Source organism: Scyliorhinus canicula, chromosome 1, assembly GCF_902713615.1.
Source record: "Scyliorhinus canicula chromosome 1, sScyCan1.1, whole genome shotgun sequence".
NCBI lineage: Eukaryota > Metazoa > Chordata > Chondrichthyes > Carcharhiniformes > Scyliorhinidae > Scyliorhinus > Scyliorhinus canicula.
This window is the reverse complement of record NC_052146.1, coordinates 274,776,775-274,795,692: the sequence shown is the minus strand read 5'-3', so window position 1 is coordinate 274,795,692 and position 18,918 is coordinate 274,776,775. Positions and strand designations below refer to the sequence as shown.

The following is an 18,918-nucleotide window of genomic DNA, read 5'->3' as shown; positions in this document are numbered from 1 at the left end:
TAAAAATTATTTTTAAAAAAAATAAAGGATTGAATGACCCCCTCCTGCTCCTATTTTTGTTTCTAAGTTTCTAAGACGAAGCATGTTTTTCAACGGATGCAGTGAGATCTTAAATCATCAGCTGAAGTGCGGCACGGTAGCACAGTGGTTAGCACTGCTGCTTCACAGTACCAGCAGCAGCAACCCGGGGGGGAGGGGGAGGTTTCGGGGGAAGGGAGAAATGTATATATGTGTTTATTGAATATGCCAGGTGTTTATCTATTTATTCTTGTTGTCGTTACTGGGGGGGGGGGGGGGGGGGGTTGGTTTTGGGGGTTAGTGTGTTTTTATTTTTGTTGTTAATATTGTTTTCTTGTTGTTATTTTCTGTTTTTGATATGTTTTTGAAAATCTCAATAAAAATTATTTAAAAAAAAAATAAAAATAAGAAAAATAATGTATGTTACAGAAGATTAATTTCTTTCAGTGGCTTTATTTGTTAAATTCAGCACTTATCATTGTCTGTTTTCACAAATTCTTATGATTTAGAACAAGGGTTCCCAAGCTGAAGTCCGTGGACCTGCAAGGGTCCGGGAAGGGTCTCTAGGGAGTCAGTGATGCTGCAGTCTGCCACATAACCAACAAATGCCAGTTCCAACCCTACAGATTTAAAAAGAAGGAAAGCAAATAGGCCAATCAGATCAATGCCTTTTGGAGGACTCAATGCTGATGACCTGAGAATTAATTCCATCAGCATTCAGTGCTTAGAGAGGCCCTGCTCTGATTGGCCCATTTGATTTACTCGCTTTCACTGTTGCTGGGCGTAAAAGCCCAGGCCAAAGCGAAGATCAACGGTGAGCAAGCAGGAGCAGGAGAGCAGAGGAAAGTTGGAGGCAGAAGTCAACAGTGGCATTACCAGCAGCCGCATCGGTGGTAGTAGTTCAAGCAGTGTCGTTGGCGGGGTCCAAACATGAGACAGGGGTGTGTGTGTGTGTGTGCGCGAGTGAGTGAGTGTTGAACGAGTGAGTGTTGAGTGAGTGAGCAAGTGAGTGAGTGTGTATGATTGATCTGTGTGAGTGAGTGAGTGAGTAAGTGAGTGAGTGAGTATGATTGATCTGTGTGAGTGAGTGAGTGAGTGAGTGAGTGAGTGAGTGAGTGAGTGAGGGATGGGAGAGATGATGATGTAAAGTGCAGGAGGGAGAGAGAGAGCGTATCTAATATGAGCAGCAGCTTTCCAGCATCACTCCTTCCACTAAAAATGACAAAAGGTAAGACTTAATTTTTTTTTTAAATAAGAGAACCTTTTACATTACCCACTCCTAAGTGGGTACTACTTCCAGGGGTTAATGTTAAGGGGCCGTGGGAGGATGTCTTGGCCAGGGCTTAATGTGAGGGGCCATGTATCTGGCAAATGTATTTGTGGCCGTGTGTTTCTTCCTAATTCCTAATATATGAATAGATATGAACTAGAAAAGACTTGTTTACATTGGATTTTTATATCCGCACCTATTTTGTGGCAGAAATAGGGGCATCGGCATTATGATAATGCTTGGGGTTCCCCGATGCACCTGGGAGATCACGAGGGGTTCCACGGCTTGAGAAACCCTGATTTGGAATACAGCTTTCATTGTTAAAAAGCACTGGTTTGATGGGGCAGCTCTGAAGAAATGTATTTCATGCCACAGTTTCCAAGATTTAATCAGGTGGAGTAATGCTCATTCCAAGCTTCCTGCACCTAAACTAATAATTTGTGGAGGTTAGCCAATATGCAAATGTTGTGTTTGCACACGATGAAAAGTGTGCCAACTTGAGATAGAAAAGAGAAAAATTACAATTTGGTCAAAGAATTGTTCTCTAACTTTATGCACAGAAAACAATATTTCTGAGAAATATATTTTAAAATCTACTACACCCGCATTTAAATGTCTCAACATTGCATCAGTAAGAGGAAAGGAATATAACAGCGACACTGCAATGAGAAACCAGCCTTACCTTTCCACTAGCCATCAGTGAAAGTGCTAACTGATACCACAGGTGGAATTCATTGAATGCAAACTTCATTGCTCTCTCCAAACACTGAGGAAAGAAAGATTTCAATATGAGATGCAAGCTTGATAAATAAACCATTAAAGGAAGCGCATTAACATGTATGCCAAGCTTCCTATTTGACAGTACACATTACCAAACCATGGAGCACTGCTCACAGTATTTGCTCTTCTGGCACAAAATTTTGTGTTAGTTCAGCAATGCAAGGGTCACTCTTTGTTTCACATTATAATTATGCCATCTAGTGGGAGCTTTCCCAAATTCTTATTTAAATGTCCGATTAGGAAAATGTGTGCAGAATTGGAGTTAGGTTAAAATTACTCAGCAAACACAGCACAGAAAAAGGCCATTTGGCCCATCTGGCCAAATGCTGGTCTTAATGTTCCACACAGACACCTAAAGCTACACAACTGGCCTGACTCTTGTCCAAGAAGGTAATTAAATTAGACAGGGTATCTGTCCATGATCACTATCCAGTGATCCCTGCCAGGAACTGCATGTGTGGTTGGCAGAGGAGTACAGGATCAAACTCATCCACGGGTTTGCCCATGGCCTCCCAACACTGTCTTTATTCACGGGCATCATGATAGCACAGTGGTTAGCACAGTTGCTTCACAGCTCCAGGGTCTCAGGTTCGATTCCTGGCTTGGGTCATTGTCCGTGTGGAGTCTGCACGTTCACCCCATGTCTGCGTGGGTTTCCTCCGGGTGCTCCGGTTTCCAGTCCAAGGATGTGCATGTTAGGTGGATTGGCCATGATAAATTGCCCTTAGTGTCCAAAAAGGTTAGGTGGGGTTACTGGGTTACGGGGATAGGGTGGATGTGTGGGCTTAAGTAGGTTGCTCTTTCCAAGGGCCGGTGCAGACTTAATGGGCCGAATGGCACGGTAAATTCTATGATTCTATATGCAGATTACCACCCAAAACAAGGTGCTGGCAGGCATCCCAGGAAGGAACAAAAAATATTAGTTTCAGTCACTGAAGGAGGAGACAAGAAACCATCTTCCGACCAATTACTGCCTTTACCAACCAACATGTAATCACCCGAGTCATTTTCATACCATGGGGAGACATCATGTTTGAGCGAACAGGTTTGCTTAAATTAGCACTCTTTCCTACAACTAGCCTAAAAAGTTAAAAAAATAAGTGAATCCCACCACCCCCCCTTACTTGTGAGAGACAGAGGGCTGGATTCTCCATTTCTGAGAATAAGTGTTGACTCCGGCGCAAAGTTCGTGGAGTTCCATGACAGCAAAACTGGTGCCACACCTGGACCGATTCAGTGACTGTCAAGGTACTAGCACAGGAGCCATGTGGAACACAATCGATTCCAATGCGAAATGGTGCGGGATTCGGCAATTTCGCGATTGACCCTCAGGAGGCTGACCAGCTGCAGCTGCATAAACACACTTCACTCCCCACGCACACCATCCCCGCCAACAAGATGATAGCAAAGAGAGCGGCACACAATTTCACGAACTGGAGACCCTCCTGGACACGGTGGAAGAGAGGCGGGCCAAGGAAGGAGAATGTCAGTCGTTGTGCCCCGGCACAGGTGGCAGAGGCAGTCAGCACCACCAGCATCACTGTCCGACCGGCCAGCAGCGCTGGAAATAACTACACAACCTCCTCAGGGCAGACAGGGTGGGTAGGCAGCACTGTACCCCTGGCACTAACCCCATCCCACACACCCATATCCCTACCCTCACACACAACCTAGAGGGTGGATAAACCCCCACCCTGCCCCACATGCTGGTACCCATACCAGCTGGCATGGTCGGGGGCCCTGGCCAGTGACGCCACCAGCTACCCACCTGGTTGAGAGGGAACTTGGCTCATCAGAAGCGGAGAATCGCGGAGGCCCCGGAGAATACCGGGTCAGGCCCGCCAACGATATGCAAACAGTGTTTGCTGTATGTGCGTTCCGGGCCGCACTGGCATCACTGTCGACGTGACGAAGAATTACGATTTGCCGCCAAATTGGCGCCCACTGCGATTTTGACGTTGGAACCTATTCTCCGCACAATCGCATTTCCCGATTTCGGCGTCAGCCAATGGTGAATCCTGCCCAGAATCTAAGTTCAGTTGCTCCTCCAATCACAGGTTCCCTCTCTACAGTGGGCTGCATGGGTCAGACTGACTAACACTGTCATTTTCCGTTTGCCCCCCAACCTGCAAGAATAAGGACGTGAGTAGGCGAAAATTGAAGGGGGGGCCGCCAGGCCTGCAGCTCCTCGCCCTAACCGATAAGAGGGCCCTGGACGTGGTCGGCAGCCAGGAGGAAAGGGAGGTCGCCTGGGTGGAGTTCGGCTGCGGGCGAGGAAGTGAGACCCTGCTGTGTTGCAGTTCCCCGTGACACGTGTGAACACCCCCCTGAACACCACCCTCACCCACACCACCCCCATTCCTCCCGGCCCACGGTCCAGTCATGCGTCTTGTCTAGTGTAGATGGGGCGGGTCCATCCGGTGCCACGCACCCCCCAGCCAGTACCAAAGGCGTGCCCCCCCCCCTCCCCCGAGAGCAGCTTGGACCGCAGCCCTCAACCCGAGACTCAGAGCACCCTGGAGTTCGAGTCTGAGGATGACACAGATTTCCCATCACAGCTATCCCCAACACCCTCCACCATTCCAGAGACACTCACCCAGTTTGGGCACTTTAATGAAGAGGCTGCTGGGACACTCTCTGGTGCGCACCACACAGCTGATTCGGTACAGCAGATGGAGGTAGGACCTCCAGAGGGGACAAACGGTCCTTTTCTTTTTGTTCTGCGAAGGCCATTCTTTCTTTTTCCCTCATTTTTTCATGCTCAAGCTGCTTTATTTGTAATTGAATTCTTGCCATTTCCAGTGAATCTGACTGTATCTGAGGCAATTTTAAATGCTCAGCTACTGCCGCAGTCACCCCTTCTTTCCGTACTTCGTCAGGCAATGTTAACTGTAATGTTGTTGCCAAATCTAAAAGCCTTCATTTAGTCTCCGTTTGTAAGGTATTGTGCTTCGCCTTTTCCAACCCCAAAAACGTCTGAGCCTCTGAAAGAGCCATTGTCCACAACACATTCCCTATTTAAATTTGAATATAACACCTGAAAAGCAAACACAAATGTGCTCACCCCTCACTGTCTATAAGTTCACTAAGCCAACTTCACTCAAAAAAGATAGTCTTTTATCCCACAAGCCCCTAATTTTGTTATGAGCCAGGGTTTACAAACTCCAAAGTATATTATGAAGTCCACCTGGCCTACAACCTTTATGCTGAATTTGGCTAGGATGAGCACAAGAGCCTTTCCTTCAGGTGTGATTCAATAGTCTTCTTAGTCACTTTAATCAAAATAAAAACTTAGTTAACATATATAGATAAACACACAGTGGGAATTTTTATCAATTACAAATATAAAGACACCATCCAGCTACATTAATCTATGTATAACACTTAATGAATTCGCCCTTAATTGTTCAATTCAAAAACAAAATCCCATAAACCCCTATTCAAAGCATGGCCCAGCACTCTGCATTCTCACTTGAATAAGACGGGCTTTCCCTGAGATTCTGACCCCGTCTCACCAGCAGGTTTAAACCCTTCCGGAAAGCAAACTATATCTTTTAAATTACCAAAGCAGGTAGCTATAATCAATGGGTTTTTTACAGAAACAGATATTTAAAATGAAAATAGAGAGAGACAGGTCAAAACACTGCTGCCCTCCACATGTAGTCCACAGCAGTCAAATTAAAGCGGAAGTAAAACCAACCTCACCGCCACAAGCTCAGCTCCACCCACAAAATGACGTCACTGAAGCCATGTGATAAGATAATAAATAACCTTTCTTAAAGGGACACTCCCGTGACACCAACCTCCCATCTCTCCTTCATGGTGCCAGTTTCACAATTTTTAAAAGCACAAGTGAACCGCACCGTCAGGAACTTGGCTCATCAGAAGCGGAGAATCGCGGAGAATACCGGGTCAGGACCGCCAATGATATGCAAACGGTGTTTGCTGTATGTGCGTTCCGGGCCGCACTGGCATCACTGTCGACGTGACGGAGAATTACGATTTGCCGCCAAATTGGCGCCCACTGCGATTTTGACGTTGGAACCTATTCTCCGCACAATCGCATAACCCGATTTCGGCGTCAGTCAATGGTGACTCCTGCTCAGAATCTATGTTCAGTTGCTCCTCCAATCACAGGTTCCCTCTCTACTGATCTTGCAGCTCCTCCAGAGACCGAATGTATGATTGGAGGATCAGCAAACGTGGGAGGGAACCTGCGATTAAACCTCGAGGAGTTCTAGCCAGTACGACTGCCCCCATGTCTGAGACTTTCGGCTCCTGTGTCACCAATTACTTAATAATTAATAATAATCTTTACTGTCACAAGTAGGCATACATTAACACCGCAATGAAGTTACTGTGAAAAGGCCCTACTCGCCATATTCCAGCGCCTGTTCAGGTGCACAGAGGGAGAATTCAGAATGTTCAAATTACCTAACAGCACGGGAGGACTTCCGGTTGGCGAGCGGAGCGGTCGCAAAGAAAGGGGCTCCCGCAGGTCAACGAGGTCGGGGCCTTTTTGTGGGGGTCTCCGCAGCGGGAGGAGGGGGGAAGGGGAAGATTCAAACCCCCGTGGAATTGGTGGCAGGGGAATCTCACCAGCGGAGCGATCCGGCGGCAGCAGCAGCGGCGGCGGCAGGTTCACCAACCCCCCCCCCTCCCCACGGCACCAGAGCGTAGGCCAGGATCGGAGCGGCAGCAGCCCGGACCGAAGCGGGGCCGAACCTGCAGAGAGGAGGGAACGGAGGAGCGACCAGCGACCCAACCAACCCCACCGGGAGAGCGCGGGGTGTGACGAGCGGGGGCCCGGACAGAGCAGCGGGGACCAACCCAAACCCCCCCCCAAGCCGGCAGTGACCATCACGAGGCAGGAACAAAGAGGCCTCTCTCTCTCGACACTGGGTGAGTGAGAGAAAAGGAAGGAAAAATAACTTTTGCAAAAACAAAACTCTTTTAAAGAGAGGGGATGGGGGGCGGAGGGGGGGGGGAGGGGAGTGGAAAAATATATTATTTTTTCTCTTTTTGCACTCTTTTTTTCTCACCCAAAACAAGCCCACCTGAGAAGAGTTTTATAAAAGAGAAAAAATAAAGTGGTAAAGGAAAGAAGGGAGGAGAGAAGAAAAAGGGAAGAAACCAAAAAAAACAGTGTGCGGAAAAACGGGGGAAAAGAAAAACAAGGGGAGAAGTAAAGAAGAAAGGGAAGGGGGAGAAAAAATGCCAGAAGGGAGCCAAAGCAGAGGGAGAGGGGGCACCAAAGGCAGACGGGGCAATGGGCGAGCCAGTTCAGACGAGCGAATCAGCACACGGAGCGACAGAACGGAAGTATCGCCGCATCAAAAAGAGCTGGACAGACAGGTGCCCTCTCCCCCGGGGCCAGGGAGGAGCTGGGACTGGAAGGCAGCCTTTACCGAGGTGCTGAGGGAGCATCAGCAGGTAATCAAGGCAGAGGCGAAGGCAGACATAGAGGCCGCAGTGCAGGCAGCAATGGCCAGGGCCATGTCAGGGGTGCAGCAGGCCCTGGCCAGACTTGAGGAGAAATTGGATGCCCAAGGAGAGAAACTGGAAACCGAGGAGGCGACCATTAAGGAGCTGGAGAAAGCAGCGACTGACATGAGCGACCGGGTCACGGCCCTGGAGTGGGAAGTGGCGAGACTGGGCACAACACAGGGGAGCCTGAAGGGCAGAGTAGACGACCAGGAAAACTGCTCGAGAAGGCAAAATGTCAGGATAGTGGGCTTGCCAGAGGGGATCGAGGGTAGAAACCCCACAGCATACGTAGCCAAGATGCTGGGCAACTTAGTGGGGAGGGAAACTTTCCCCAACCCACCAGAAATGGACAGAGCGCATCGGTCGCTGCGCCCGAAGCCCAAGGCAGGAGACCACCCGAGAGCAGTCATAGCTAAACTGCACCGGTACCAGGACAGGGAGACAATCCTGCGCTGGGCCAGGAAAAATAGAGCCTGCAAATGGGAAGGATACGCCATTCGAATTTATGAGGATATTGGGGCAAATATAGCCAGCACACGGGCAGAGTTCAATAGAGCGAAAGCAGCTCTTCACAGGAGCAACGTGCGTTTTGGTATGCTGTACCCAGCGAAACTCTGGGTCACATACCAAGACAGAGAATACTTCCTTACAGCCCCCGCTGAGGCAAACACGTTTGTCGAGGAACACGGGCTGGAAAACCACCAGCGAAGGTAGGGATGAGGGGCCCCTGGCAAGGGGCAACGACACGCCTACGGGGAGGGTGGGGAAGGGTGAGGCAATTCCAGGCCCCCCCGCCCCCGCCACTGCAAGAGCACCCTGAACAAAGAGCAAACCAGTGCCCGAGGGACCGCTCCAGGTGGGAGGCCAGGCCCCAGCACGAGGGAACGAGAGTAATGGAGAAGGGAGAGCAAGCGAGAGGGGTGCAGGGTAGGATGCGGGAAGAGTGGGCAGAAAACCGCAGAGGCCAGGCAGGGTAGAAACGAGACAGTAACCCCCGAGAGGGGGGCCACCGTACTAGCAGGAAAGCTAGCGCTGGGGGCACGCAACAAAGCAGGGCCGCAGCGCGCCCCAAACAGGGAGGAAGGTGCCAGGCAGGTGATGGGGGGGAAACACCCATCAGAGTCGGGAGAGCAAACGGGGACAGGAACAGGGGAAAGAGGGACAAAGGAGGGATATACGGGGGAGGAGGGAAAAGGGAGAGACCAGGGGCGGGGGGTTCATAGGGAGCGAGAGACCGGGGAGGGGGGATGCAGGGAAGGAGGGGCAAAAGAGGCTAGAAAAGGAACAGGGCTACAAAGTGCCACAACCAAGGTATCGAAACAAGGAATCGCTGCAAGCATCCACCCAGTACGGTCTCTGGGCGAAAGGAGACCCCAGAGTGCAGGGGACTACCCGCATGGCGGACACACAGTGGGCGGCCATGGTGGGTGCCCCCAGGACAAAGGGAAACCCAGGAGCGCAGGGACCCGACCGCATGGAGAGAGCAGCGACAGTGGCCATCCTGGACGGCCCCCCAACAAAGGGAAACCCCGGAGGGCAGGGGTGCGTTCACCAGATAAGTATGGTTAATCCCACAGGAGCGAGGGGGCAGAAGCCCCCCACCAGGATAGTCACCTGGAATGTAAGAGGACTCAACGGCCCAGTGAAGAGATCCAGAGTCCTCACCCACCTCAGAAATATGAGGGCCGACATAGTCTTCCTCCAAGAGACACACCTGAGAGAGCAGGACCGACTCCGGGTAAGGAAGGGCTGGGTGGGACAAACCTACCATTCCTGCCATGGGACAAGGGCCAGGAGGGTGGCGATATTGATCGGCAAGAGGATGATGTTTAGGGCGACAAAGACGGTTACGGACCCAGGGGGAAGGTACGTCATGGTCAGCGGGGCCCTGGATGGGGCACCGGTAGTACTAGTTAACGTGTACGCACCCAACTGGGACGACACGAGCTTCATCAAAAAGACCATGGCAGAAATCCCAGACATAGCAATGCATCGACTAATCATGGGGTGGGGGGGGGGGGCTTCAACTGTGTACAGGACCCAAAGACAGACAGATCAAACCCCAAAACGAGGAAAACCTCAAGCATGGCAAGGGAACTCAGCCACTTTATGGAGCAGATGGGAGCGGTGGACCCCTGGAGGTTCGCCCACCCGGGGGAGAAGGAATTCTCCTTCTTCTCCCCAGTACACAACGTATACACCAGAATTGACTTCTTTGTGGTGGGGAAAACGGTGCTTCCAGGGATAGACAAAGTGGAATACTCCGCAATTGTGATATCAGACCACGCTCCACATTACATGGACGTGCGGCTAGAGACGGGCATGGCCCAACGCCCCACATGGAGGTTGGACGGTGCCTTACTAGCTGACAAGGCCTTCAGCGAAAGGATAGTGCGGGCCATAGCAGAGTACACGGAGAACAACCAGAACGGGGAGGTCTCACCCTCCACGTTCTGGGAAGCGCTAAAGGCTGTACTAAGAGGGGAAATCATTGCTTTCAAAAGGGCGGAGGAAAGGGTGGCTAGGCAGCAGCTGGTCGACTCCATATTGGAGGTAGACTGTAAATACTCCGAGGCCCCGACCGTAGAGCTCCCGGCGGAGAGGAAAGAGCTACAAAGGAACTTTGACCTGCTCTCCACCAGGAAAGCAGTGTACCAACTCCGCCAGGCACGTGGGACCCTGTTCGAACACAGAGACAAAGCCAGCCGCCTGTTGGCATACCAGCTGAGAAAGCAGGCAGCCACCAGGGAAATTGCACAAATCAGGGGTACCAGAGGCACGTTAGAAACAGAACCAGAAAAGATTAACAAAACCTTCAAGGCCTTCTACCAAGAGCTGTACACCTCAGAGCCCCCAAGGAGGGAGTCTGGGATGAAATGATTCCTTGATGGACTGGACATTCCAGTCGAGGGAGAGGGCAGAAAACGGGGCTTGGAAGCACCACTAGCACTGGGAGAGACCATGGACAGCATTAGCTCCATGCAGACGGGGAAGGCGCCGGGACCAAACGCGTTCCTGGCGGACTTCTACAAAACATTTGCGACAGCGCTGGCCCCACAGCTGCGGGAGATGTTCACAGACTCGCTAGCTAGGGGCACACTGCCACCCACGCTAGCACAGGCCTCAATCTCGCTGATACCTAAGAAAGACAAACCCAACCGAATGTGGGTCATACAGACCCATCTCTCTGCTGAACGCAGACGCCAAAATACTGGCCAAAATCCTAGCCAAAAGGCTAGAAGACTGTGTACCTGAGGTGGTCACAGAGGACCAGACAGGCTTCGTCAAAGGTAGACAGCTTACCTCGAACATCAGGCGCCTGCTGAACGTGATAATGACCCCCTCCGGGGAGAGAACACAAGAGGTGATCGTCTCCCTAGACTCAGAAAAGGCCTTCGACAGAGTCGAATGGAAATACCTCATAGAGGTACTGGAGCGGTTCGGGTTTGGAACACGGTTCACCTCCTGGGTAAAGCTCCTATACAACGCTCCCATGGTGAGCATCCGGACCAACAATACCAACTCCCAATACTTCCCTGCACAGGGGCACCAGACAAGGATGCCCACTGTCCCCGCTGCTGTTCGCCCTAGTGATCGAACCACTAGCAATCGCGCTCAGAGCAGCGCACTAAAGGGGCTGCCGTTTAAACAAGCCCGACAGAAATTCCGCTACCTGCGGATCCAAATGGCCAATGACTGGAAAGGGATCCACAAATGGAACCTCACCAGTCTGACGGAGGAAGTAAAAAAGGACCTGCAAAGATGGAACACATTCCCACTCTCCCTCGCGAGGAGAGTCCAGACGATCAAAATGAACGTACTGCCCAGGTTCCTCTTCCTGTTTAGATCCATTCCGATCTACATCCCCAAGGCCTTTTTCAAAGCGCTGGACAAACTAATCATGACGTTCGTATGGGGAGGGAAAAATGCTAGGATCCCAAAGAAGGTCCTACAAAAAACAAAATCCAGGGGGGGCTAGCCCTCCCAAACCTTCAATTCTACCACTGGGCGATGACAGCCAAGTGAATAAGGGGATGGATCAAGGAGCCAGAGGCCGAGTGGGTGCGCGCGGAGGAGGCCTCCTGCGTGGGGACCTCCCTCCGGGCCTTCGCCATGGCAGCACTCCCATCCCCACCCAAAAGACACTCCAGCAGCCAGGTGGTGACAGCCACCCTCCAATCCTAGAACCAACTGCGGCAGCAATTTGGCCTGACCAAAATGTCTGACAAAGCTCCCATCTGCAACAACCATAGGTTCACACCAGCACTGACTGACGCCACCTTCAAAAGGTGGGGGCCGGACATAGGGACACTGACAGTCAGGGACCTATACACGGATGGCAGGATCGCAACACTGGACGAACTGACAGAGAAATTTCAGCTAGCTAGGGGGAACGAGCTAAGGTATCTGCAGCTTAAAAACTTCCGACGAAAGGAGACAAGGACGTACCCACAACCGCCACGACAGACACTACTGGAAGAACTACTGGACGCAAGCATATTAGACAAGGGAAACTGTAGTGACATGTATGACCAACTGACAGAAAGGGCCGACACCGTACTGGACGCAACAAGAAAGAAATGGGAGGAGGACCTGGGGATTGAGATAGGGTGGGGTCTCTGGAGCGAAGCACTGCATAGGGTCAACTCCACTGCCACGTGCGCAAGGCTCAGCCTGACGCAGCTAAAAGTGGTACATAGGGCCCACTTAACAAGAACCCATATGAGTAGGTTCTTCCCGGAGGTGGAGGATAGATGTGAACGGTGCCAAGTAGGCCCGGCCAACCACGCCCACATGTTCTGGTCGTGCCCCAGACTTGTGGAGTACTGGACAGTCTTCTTTGAGGCAAAGTTGTGGTGGTGAGGGTGGAGCCATGCCCCGAAAGTGGCGGTCTTCGGGGTCTTGGACCAGCCAGATCTATTCCTGGGGAGGGCGGACGCCCTTGCCTTTGCCTCCCTGATCACCCGCCGTAGAATCCTGTTTGGCTGGTGGTCAGCAGCACCACCCAAAGCTGCAGACTGGCTGTCTGGCCTCTCGGAATCTCTCCAAATGGAGAAAATCAAATTCGCCATCCGAGGGTCAGACGACGGCTTCCACAGAACGTGGGAGCCATTCACGCAATTGTTCCGGGACCTGTTTGTGGCCAACGAACAAGAGGAAGAATAGCAGGTAGCCAAGAATCAGGGGAAATTAATCAAGAATCAGGGGAAAGTAGCCAAGGCATGAAAGGGAGAGATAGACTGGGAGGGAGGGAGGACGGCAGCGAGATCCGTCTGGGAGAAGCAGGTATAAATAATTTTGCCAGGTGTACAGAGCTGCCGCTGTCGAGCTGGTGCACAATACCCTACCAGTTATTCTATTTCATATTTTATTGTCTTTTTTTTACTATGTACCATTTCCTTCTCCTTGGTATGTTGGGGTGTGCCCAACTCTTCTAGATATGTGTATATATATATATATATATATGTGTGTGTGTTTCTTATCCTGTGTACATAACGGTAATTATACCTTGTTCAAAAACCCAATAAAAAACATTTATTAAAAAAAATTACCTAACAGCACGTCTTTCAGGACTTGTGGGAGGAAACAGGAGCACCCGAAGGAAACCCACACAGACACGGGGAGAACATGCAGACTCCACACAGGCAGTGACCCAGGCCGGGAATCAAACCTGGGACCCTGGTGCTGTGAAGCAACAGTGCTAACAACTGTGCTACTATGCCGCCCATACTTGACCTGGATCCATACTGGATGATCAGATGGAGGAGGCAGGAAAAACATTAATAAGGCATGGAGTACAAATTGGTCAGGTTACGATTTCACTGTGCTACATGCAGCTTCATCGAAATGTTTCTACTTATAAAACTACCTTGGTTCCATGAACTTTGATTTCAGCTTACGAGGAAAACTGGGTCTGGTTTCTTAGCCTTCAGATTTGTTCTCGAATTACGAGCACAAACCAGACCCCAACAGTGGCTAGGATACTGCACTGAAACTCCAATATTTTGTAAGATTGTGAGGAAAGGATACCTCCCTCCAGGAGTGATTGCACAAAAAAATGGGAATATGGTATTTTAAAACAAACTTTATTACGAACACAGTATTAAAATCTTTAACATAACACCACAAAATAGCTGACAATTACCCCTTAAACATACTACTCAATATAATTGCTATTCCCACTTAAACAACAAGGGAAAAAACATCTCAGTTCTCAATCCACCATGAAACCATTGGCATTCAGGAGAGAGAGAGATCTTTTGACCCTGCTTTACAGAACCAATCTGACTCCTGTCAGACCCATGAATAAACTTTGGTTGTACATCTTCAAAAGCTGATTCAGCTGTTTTGTTCCAGCTCCCCCTTGTTCTCAGTCAAGCCTGCCCTGCTTTAAATAGTTAATCTCTTTTAACTAACCTACAGTGAGAGCAGAACTGCCTCATTGTGCACACAGCTTCATTCACCTCAGATCTAACCTGCTTTTTCTGCAAACTGCCTGATAACTTAACTCCACCCAGTAATGACACCATCTGACCAAGCTGAAATCTAATTAACTTCACAGGGAATCCCCTTAATGAAAACAGAATTCCATTAACCCAAGCTTTTCCAATAGTTTAATTGCACCCCTAGCTCCCAAAATATACTTGCCTTTCAAACTGGGATTTCCTTTTTAAACATGACTGCAGCAGTCAAACATATTCTAACCCAGGCTTTTAACCCTTCCTGCACCAAATACCTACAATACAATACATCTGAAATTCCTACGTCCATCACACCCTTCGTTGTTGCCTCACCTGTTTGAAAGTGGGTTGCGGTAAATGGTGATGAGTTAGCTTCTCTTCCCATTACTAGCCAAATAACTCCCTTGGAAGGTGGAGTCTTTCATTTTGAAAGCTTCTCTTCTCAATGGTAGAAGGACCGTACGGTAGCATTGTGGATAGCACAATTGCTTCACAGCTCCAGGGTCCCAGGTTCGATTCCGGCTTGGGTCACTGTCTGTGCGGAGTCTGCACATCCTCCCCGTGTGTGCGTGGGTTTCCTCCGGGTGCTCCAGTTTCCTCCCACAGTCCAAAGATGTGCAGGTCAGGTGGATTGGCCATGATAAATTGCCCTTAGTATCCAAAATTGCCCTTAGTGCTGGATGGGGTTACTGGGTTATGGGGATAGGGTGGAGGTGTTGACCTTGGGTAGGGTGCTCTTTCCAAGAGCCAGTGCAGACTCGATGGTCTGAATGGCCTCCTTCTGCACTATAAATTCTATGAGTCAGCGAAATGTCAACAGAGCAGGTTGTGTGCTTCTGGGATGCTATGAGGGGGACATGATGGAGGATGCTACAACACTGGGACATGTGTCAGATGTTGTTTCGATTCTGAAATTCCCAAGCATTGTGCCGATGCTTGAATAGCCATTGAAAAAACATTCATAAAGAGAATGTTTTCTGTGGATATGGAAAACCCATATGATGGACAAAGGCAGGAAAAACTATCCATCAATAAACAAATTTTAAGTGGAGTTGGGGTCACCCTGCCCCAAATTAAGATGACTATCTATTGTCACAATATGATTTTTCGATTTATCGTTCTTTATCTTGCCCTGCTGTGCAGTATCGAACATGAAAGCAACCGACCGTTGGTCAGTGAGGAGCTTCTACTGTGGCCTGGGCCTCCTTTTCAATGGAGGAATGATGGATTTCTGAAGCATGGAGGGTGTGTGAGAAGGCCATCGGCCTGCCCGCTTGGTTGAGGGTGGCCGCCAGAGCTACGTCGGACGCGTCGCTCTCAACTTGGAATGGATGGGATTCGTCGATTGCATGCATCGTGGCCTTTGCGATGTCCTCTTTTATGCGGTTGAAGGCCTGACGGGCCTCTGCCGACAGTGGAAAAACCGTGGATTGGATTAGCAGGCGAGCCTTGTCCGCATAATTAGGGACCCACTGGGAGTAATGCGAAAAAAATCCCAGGCAGCGTTTCAGGGCCTTGGAGCAATGGGGTAGGGGAAACTCCATGAGGGACCGCATGCGTTCGGGATCTGGGCCTATAACTCCATCATGCACTACGTAGGCGAGGATGGCTAGACGGTCGATACTGAACACGCATTTGTCTTTGTTGTTGGTGAGATTAAGGATTTTTGCAGTATGGAGGAATTTTCGGAGGTTTGTGTCGTGGTCCTTCTGATCATGGCCGCAGATGGTGACATTGTCGAGGTACCGAAACGTGGCCCGCAAACCGTTAACGGTCAACCTTTCGGTCCATCTCCCGTTGGAAGACCGAGACTCCATTTGTGACACTGAAGGGAACCCTCAGGAAGTGGTAGAGCCGCCCATCCGCTTCGAATGCAGTGTATTTGCGGTCGTTCGGGCGGATGGGGAGCTGGTGGTAGGTGGATTTGAGGTCCATCGTGAAAAAGACCTTTTATTGTGCAATCTGATTGACCAAATCAGATCTGCGGGGGAAAGAGTACGCGTCGAGCTGCGTATACCTGTTGATGGTCTGACTATAATCGATGACCATCCTGTGCTTCTCCCCGGTCTTTACAACCACTACTTGAGCTCTCCAGGGGCTGTTGCTCGCCTCGATAATACCTTCTTTCAGTCGCCGCTGAACTTCTGACCAAATGAAGGTCTGGTCCTGGGCACTGTACCGTCTGCTCCTGATGGCGATGGGTTTGCAATCCGGAGGGAGGTTCGCAAAAAGGGAAGGCGGGTCGACCTTGAGGGTCGGGAGGCTGCAGACAGTGAGGGGGGGTATTGGGCCGCCGAATTTAAAGGTTAAGCTCTGGAGGTTGCATTGGAAGTCTGGCCCCAGGAGCGTGGCAGTGCAGAGGTGAGCAAGGACATAGAGTCGGAATTTTTTTAATTCCGTCCCCTGGACCGTGAGGTTAGCTACGCAGAACCCCTTGATCTCTACAGAGTGAGACCAGGCCAGGGAGATTCTTTGGTTAACTGGGTGTATGGGAAGAGAACAACACCTTACCATGTTGGGGTGTATGAAGCTCTCTGTGCTCCCTGAGTCGATCAGGCAGGATGTTTTCGGTCCGTTGATGAGCACGGTTGTTGTCGCGGTCGAGAGCACTCGGGGGCGAGACTGGTCCAGGGTCACTGAGACGAGTCGTGGTAAAAATTGAAGATTTTCCTCAGGCAGTGTGTGGTCATCCGAATCGGGGTCCTGAGACTCCAGCCAAGACAGCGGCGCCCACGGGTCGCACATCGCTGGAGGTGTGCAAGATGGCGGCGCCCACACATCGCACGTGATCCCTGGGGAACAAGGTGGTGGCGCCCGGGGCCCGCACATGGCTCGGGAAAACGAAGCTGGCAGCACGTGGCCCATGGAGAGAGTTGTGGTGGTGGCCCCGGTTCACCCCCAGGGACGGTGGCGACCACCCCGGGCCTGGCATACCGCCATGAAATGGCCCTTTTTGCCGCACCCTTTGCAGATGTAGGAGCGGGCCGGGCAGCGCTGCCGGGGGTGCTTGGCTTGCCCGCAGAAATAACAGCGGGGCCCCCCGGGGTTGCCTGGTAGTCGCGCAGCACAAGCTTGCGGGGGGATGGGGGATGCATCGGGGTCGGCCGCGGGCGGGTTCCACGCTGCCCAAGGGGCTGCCGGGCGGTCGGGGACGTCTGCGCGGGTGTTTCGGGAGGCCACATCCAGGGAGCTAGCAAGGGCCTGTGCCTCCTTGAGGCCCAGTGTCTCTTTCTCCAGCAGCCGCTGACGGATTTGGGGGGACAGCATACCTAAAACGAATGCGTCCCGGATTAAAAGTTCTGTGTGGTTGCTGGCTGAATCTTGCGGACAGTTACAATTCCTACCTAGTACCAGAAGTGCACGGTAGAATTCGTCTAGCGATTCCCCCAGGATTTGTCGCCTGGTCGCTAGCAGATGTTGGGCCTAAACCTAATTTACTGGGCGAATGTAGTGTCTTTTCAACAGGGCCATCGCGGCCTCGAAATCGTCTGCATACTCGTTGAGCATGTAGATCTCTGGGCTCACCCTCGAGTGGAGAACTTGCATTTTCTGGTCCTCCATGGGTGTAGTCGTGGCCGTCCTGAGGTACCCGTTGAAACATGCCAGCCAGTGTTTGAAGGTTGCCGCTGAGTTTGCCGAGTGGGGGCTGAGTTGCAGACACTCCAGCTTGATGCGGAGCTCCATTCTTCAAAATCTAGTCCAATAAATTGATGCACGATCAATAATTCTCGAAGCGAGATTGGAGTACAATTGAAGGGTTTATTGACTAGATGTTTCCCCCAGCAGCGCAGGTACAGAATACAGCAGCTGGGGAGACACACACTCTCATACTCTGCCTTACTGGGCGGAACCAGCAGGCAGGCTTCACCAATAATCTTGCTGTCTTAGGTACCTCCCACACCAATGGTCTTACAGCCTCAACCTGGGTACCGTAATACCCCTAATACCGACTACCACAGAGGCTGTACATGATCAAAACAAATTAGCCTCCAAGGGTCAGTAGCCTATCTTGTTTCTTCATTCTGCAGCCTCCATATGCAGGAGAAACATATCAAGGTGATACACACTTAAGAGGGGCTCCAGCAGTCTACACCCATCCTTCAACCTATACATGTCCTCCCAGCTAATTCTAGATGATTATTTGGTAACAATGTGAGAACCTCTCCATTTTGCAATTTACATGTTAGACAGGGCCGGTGCCCTTGCTTTTGCTTCCTTAATCGCACGGCGGATTCCGGAATCTTGCTTGGCCTGCGAGCAGTAGCACCACCCATATCTGCGGACTGGCTGACGGACCTGTCGGAATTTCTCCATCCGTAGAAGATCAAATACACCGTCCGAGGGTCGGACGAGGGTTTCCACAAAGCATGGGGGCTATTCATCGGCCTGTTCCAAGACCTGTTCAAGGCCAATAGCGGATAGGAAGGGAGGAGGGCGGGGAGGGGGGGGGACAATGATAGCAGACAGGACCGCACAGAGCAGATAGGAACAAAGGGGGGGGGGGGCAGCAAGGAAGGAACTCCGAGAAACATCAGGAGGGGACACAGGAAAAGACTGAGGAGGGGGCCAGAGGGTTGTCCCCCCCAGCCCCTCCCCCCCTCCCCAACAAAGCCATGGGGCAACAGCAACAAATACAAAACGAAAGAGAGCCTGCAACATCTATGAAGGAAGATGAGGCCCACGATGGAGCCCAAACAACAAAAAAATGTGGGGGGGTGAACATGAAAGGGGAACATGTAAATTTTACATACGGATTGTACAGTGCACAGGTGTAATAATTCGATAAAAATAAACATATTTTAAATTTACGTATTATCCCAATTGGAACTCGATTGATAGATACCCAGAAAGTAGCTGAAGAACAAAGTGACCAGTAAAACACCTCTCGGCCTCTTCGCTTCA

At 50.9% G+C, this 18,918-nt stretch overlaps 1 protein-coding gene across 1 annotated transcript in view; it reads right to left on the bottom strand.

Moving 5' to 3' along the window:
• LOC119974606 (tetratricopeptide repeat protein 7A-like) overlaps positions 1 to 18,918 on the bottom strand; it is a 451,074-nt gene that overhangs the window by 323,080 nt on the left and 109,076 nt on the right. The window contains exon 10 of the mRNA XM_038813643.1: positions 1,971 to 2,054. Within this exon, the coding sequence (XP_038669571.1) occupies positions 1,971 to 2,054 (84 nt within the window). The remainder of the gene's footprint in view (positions 1 to 1,970; positions 2,055 to 18,918) is intronic.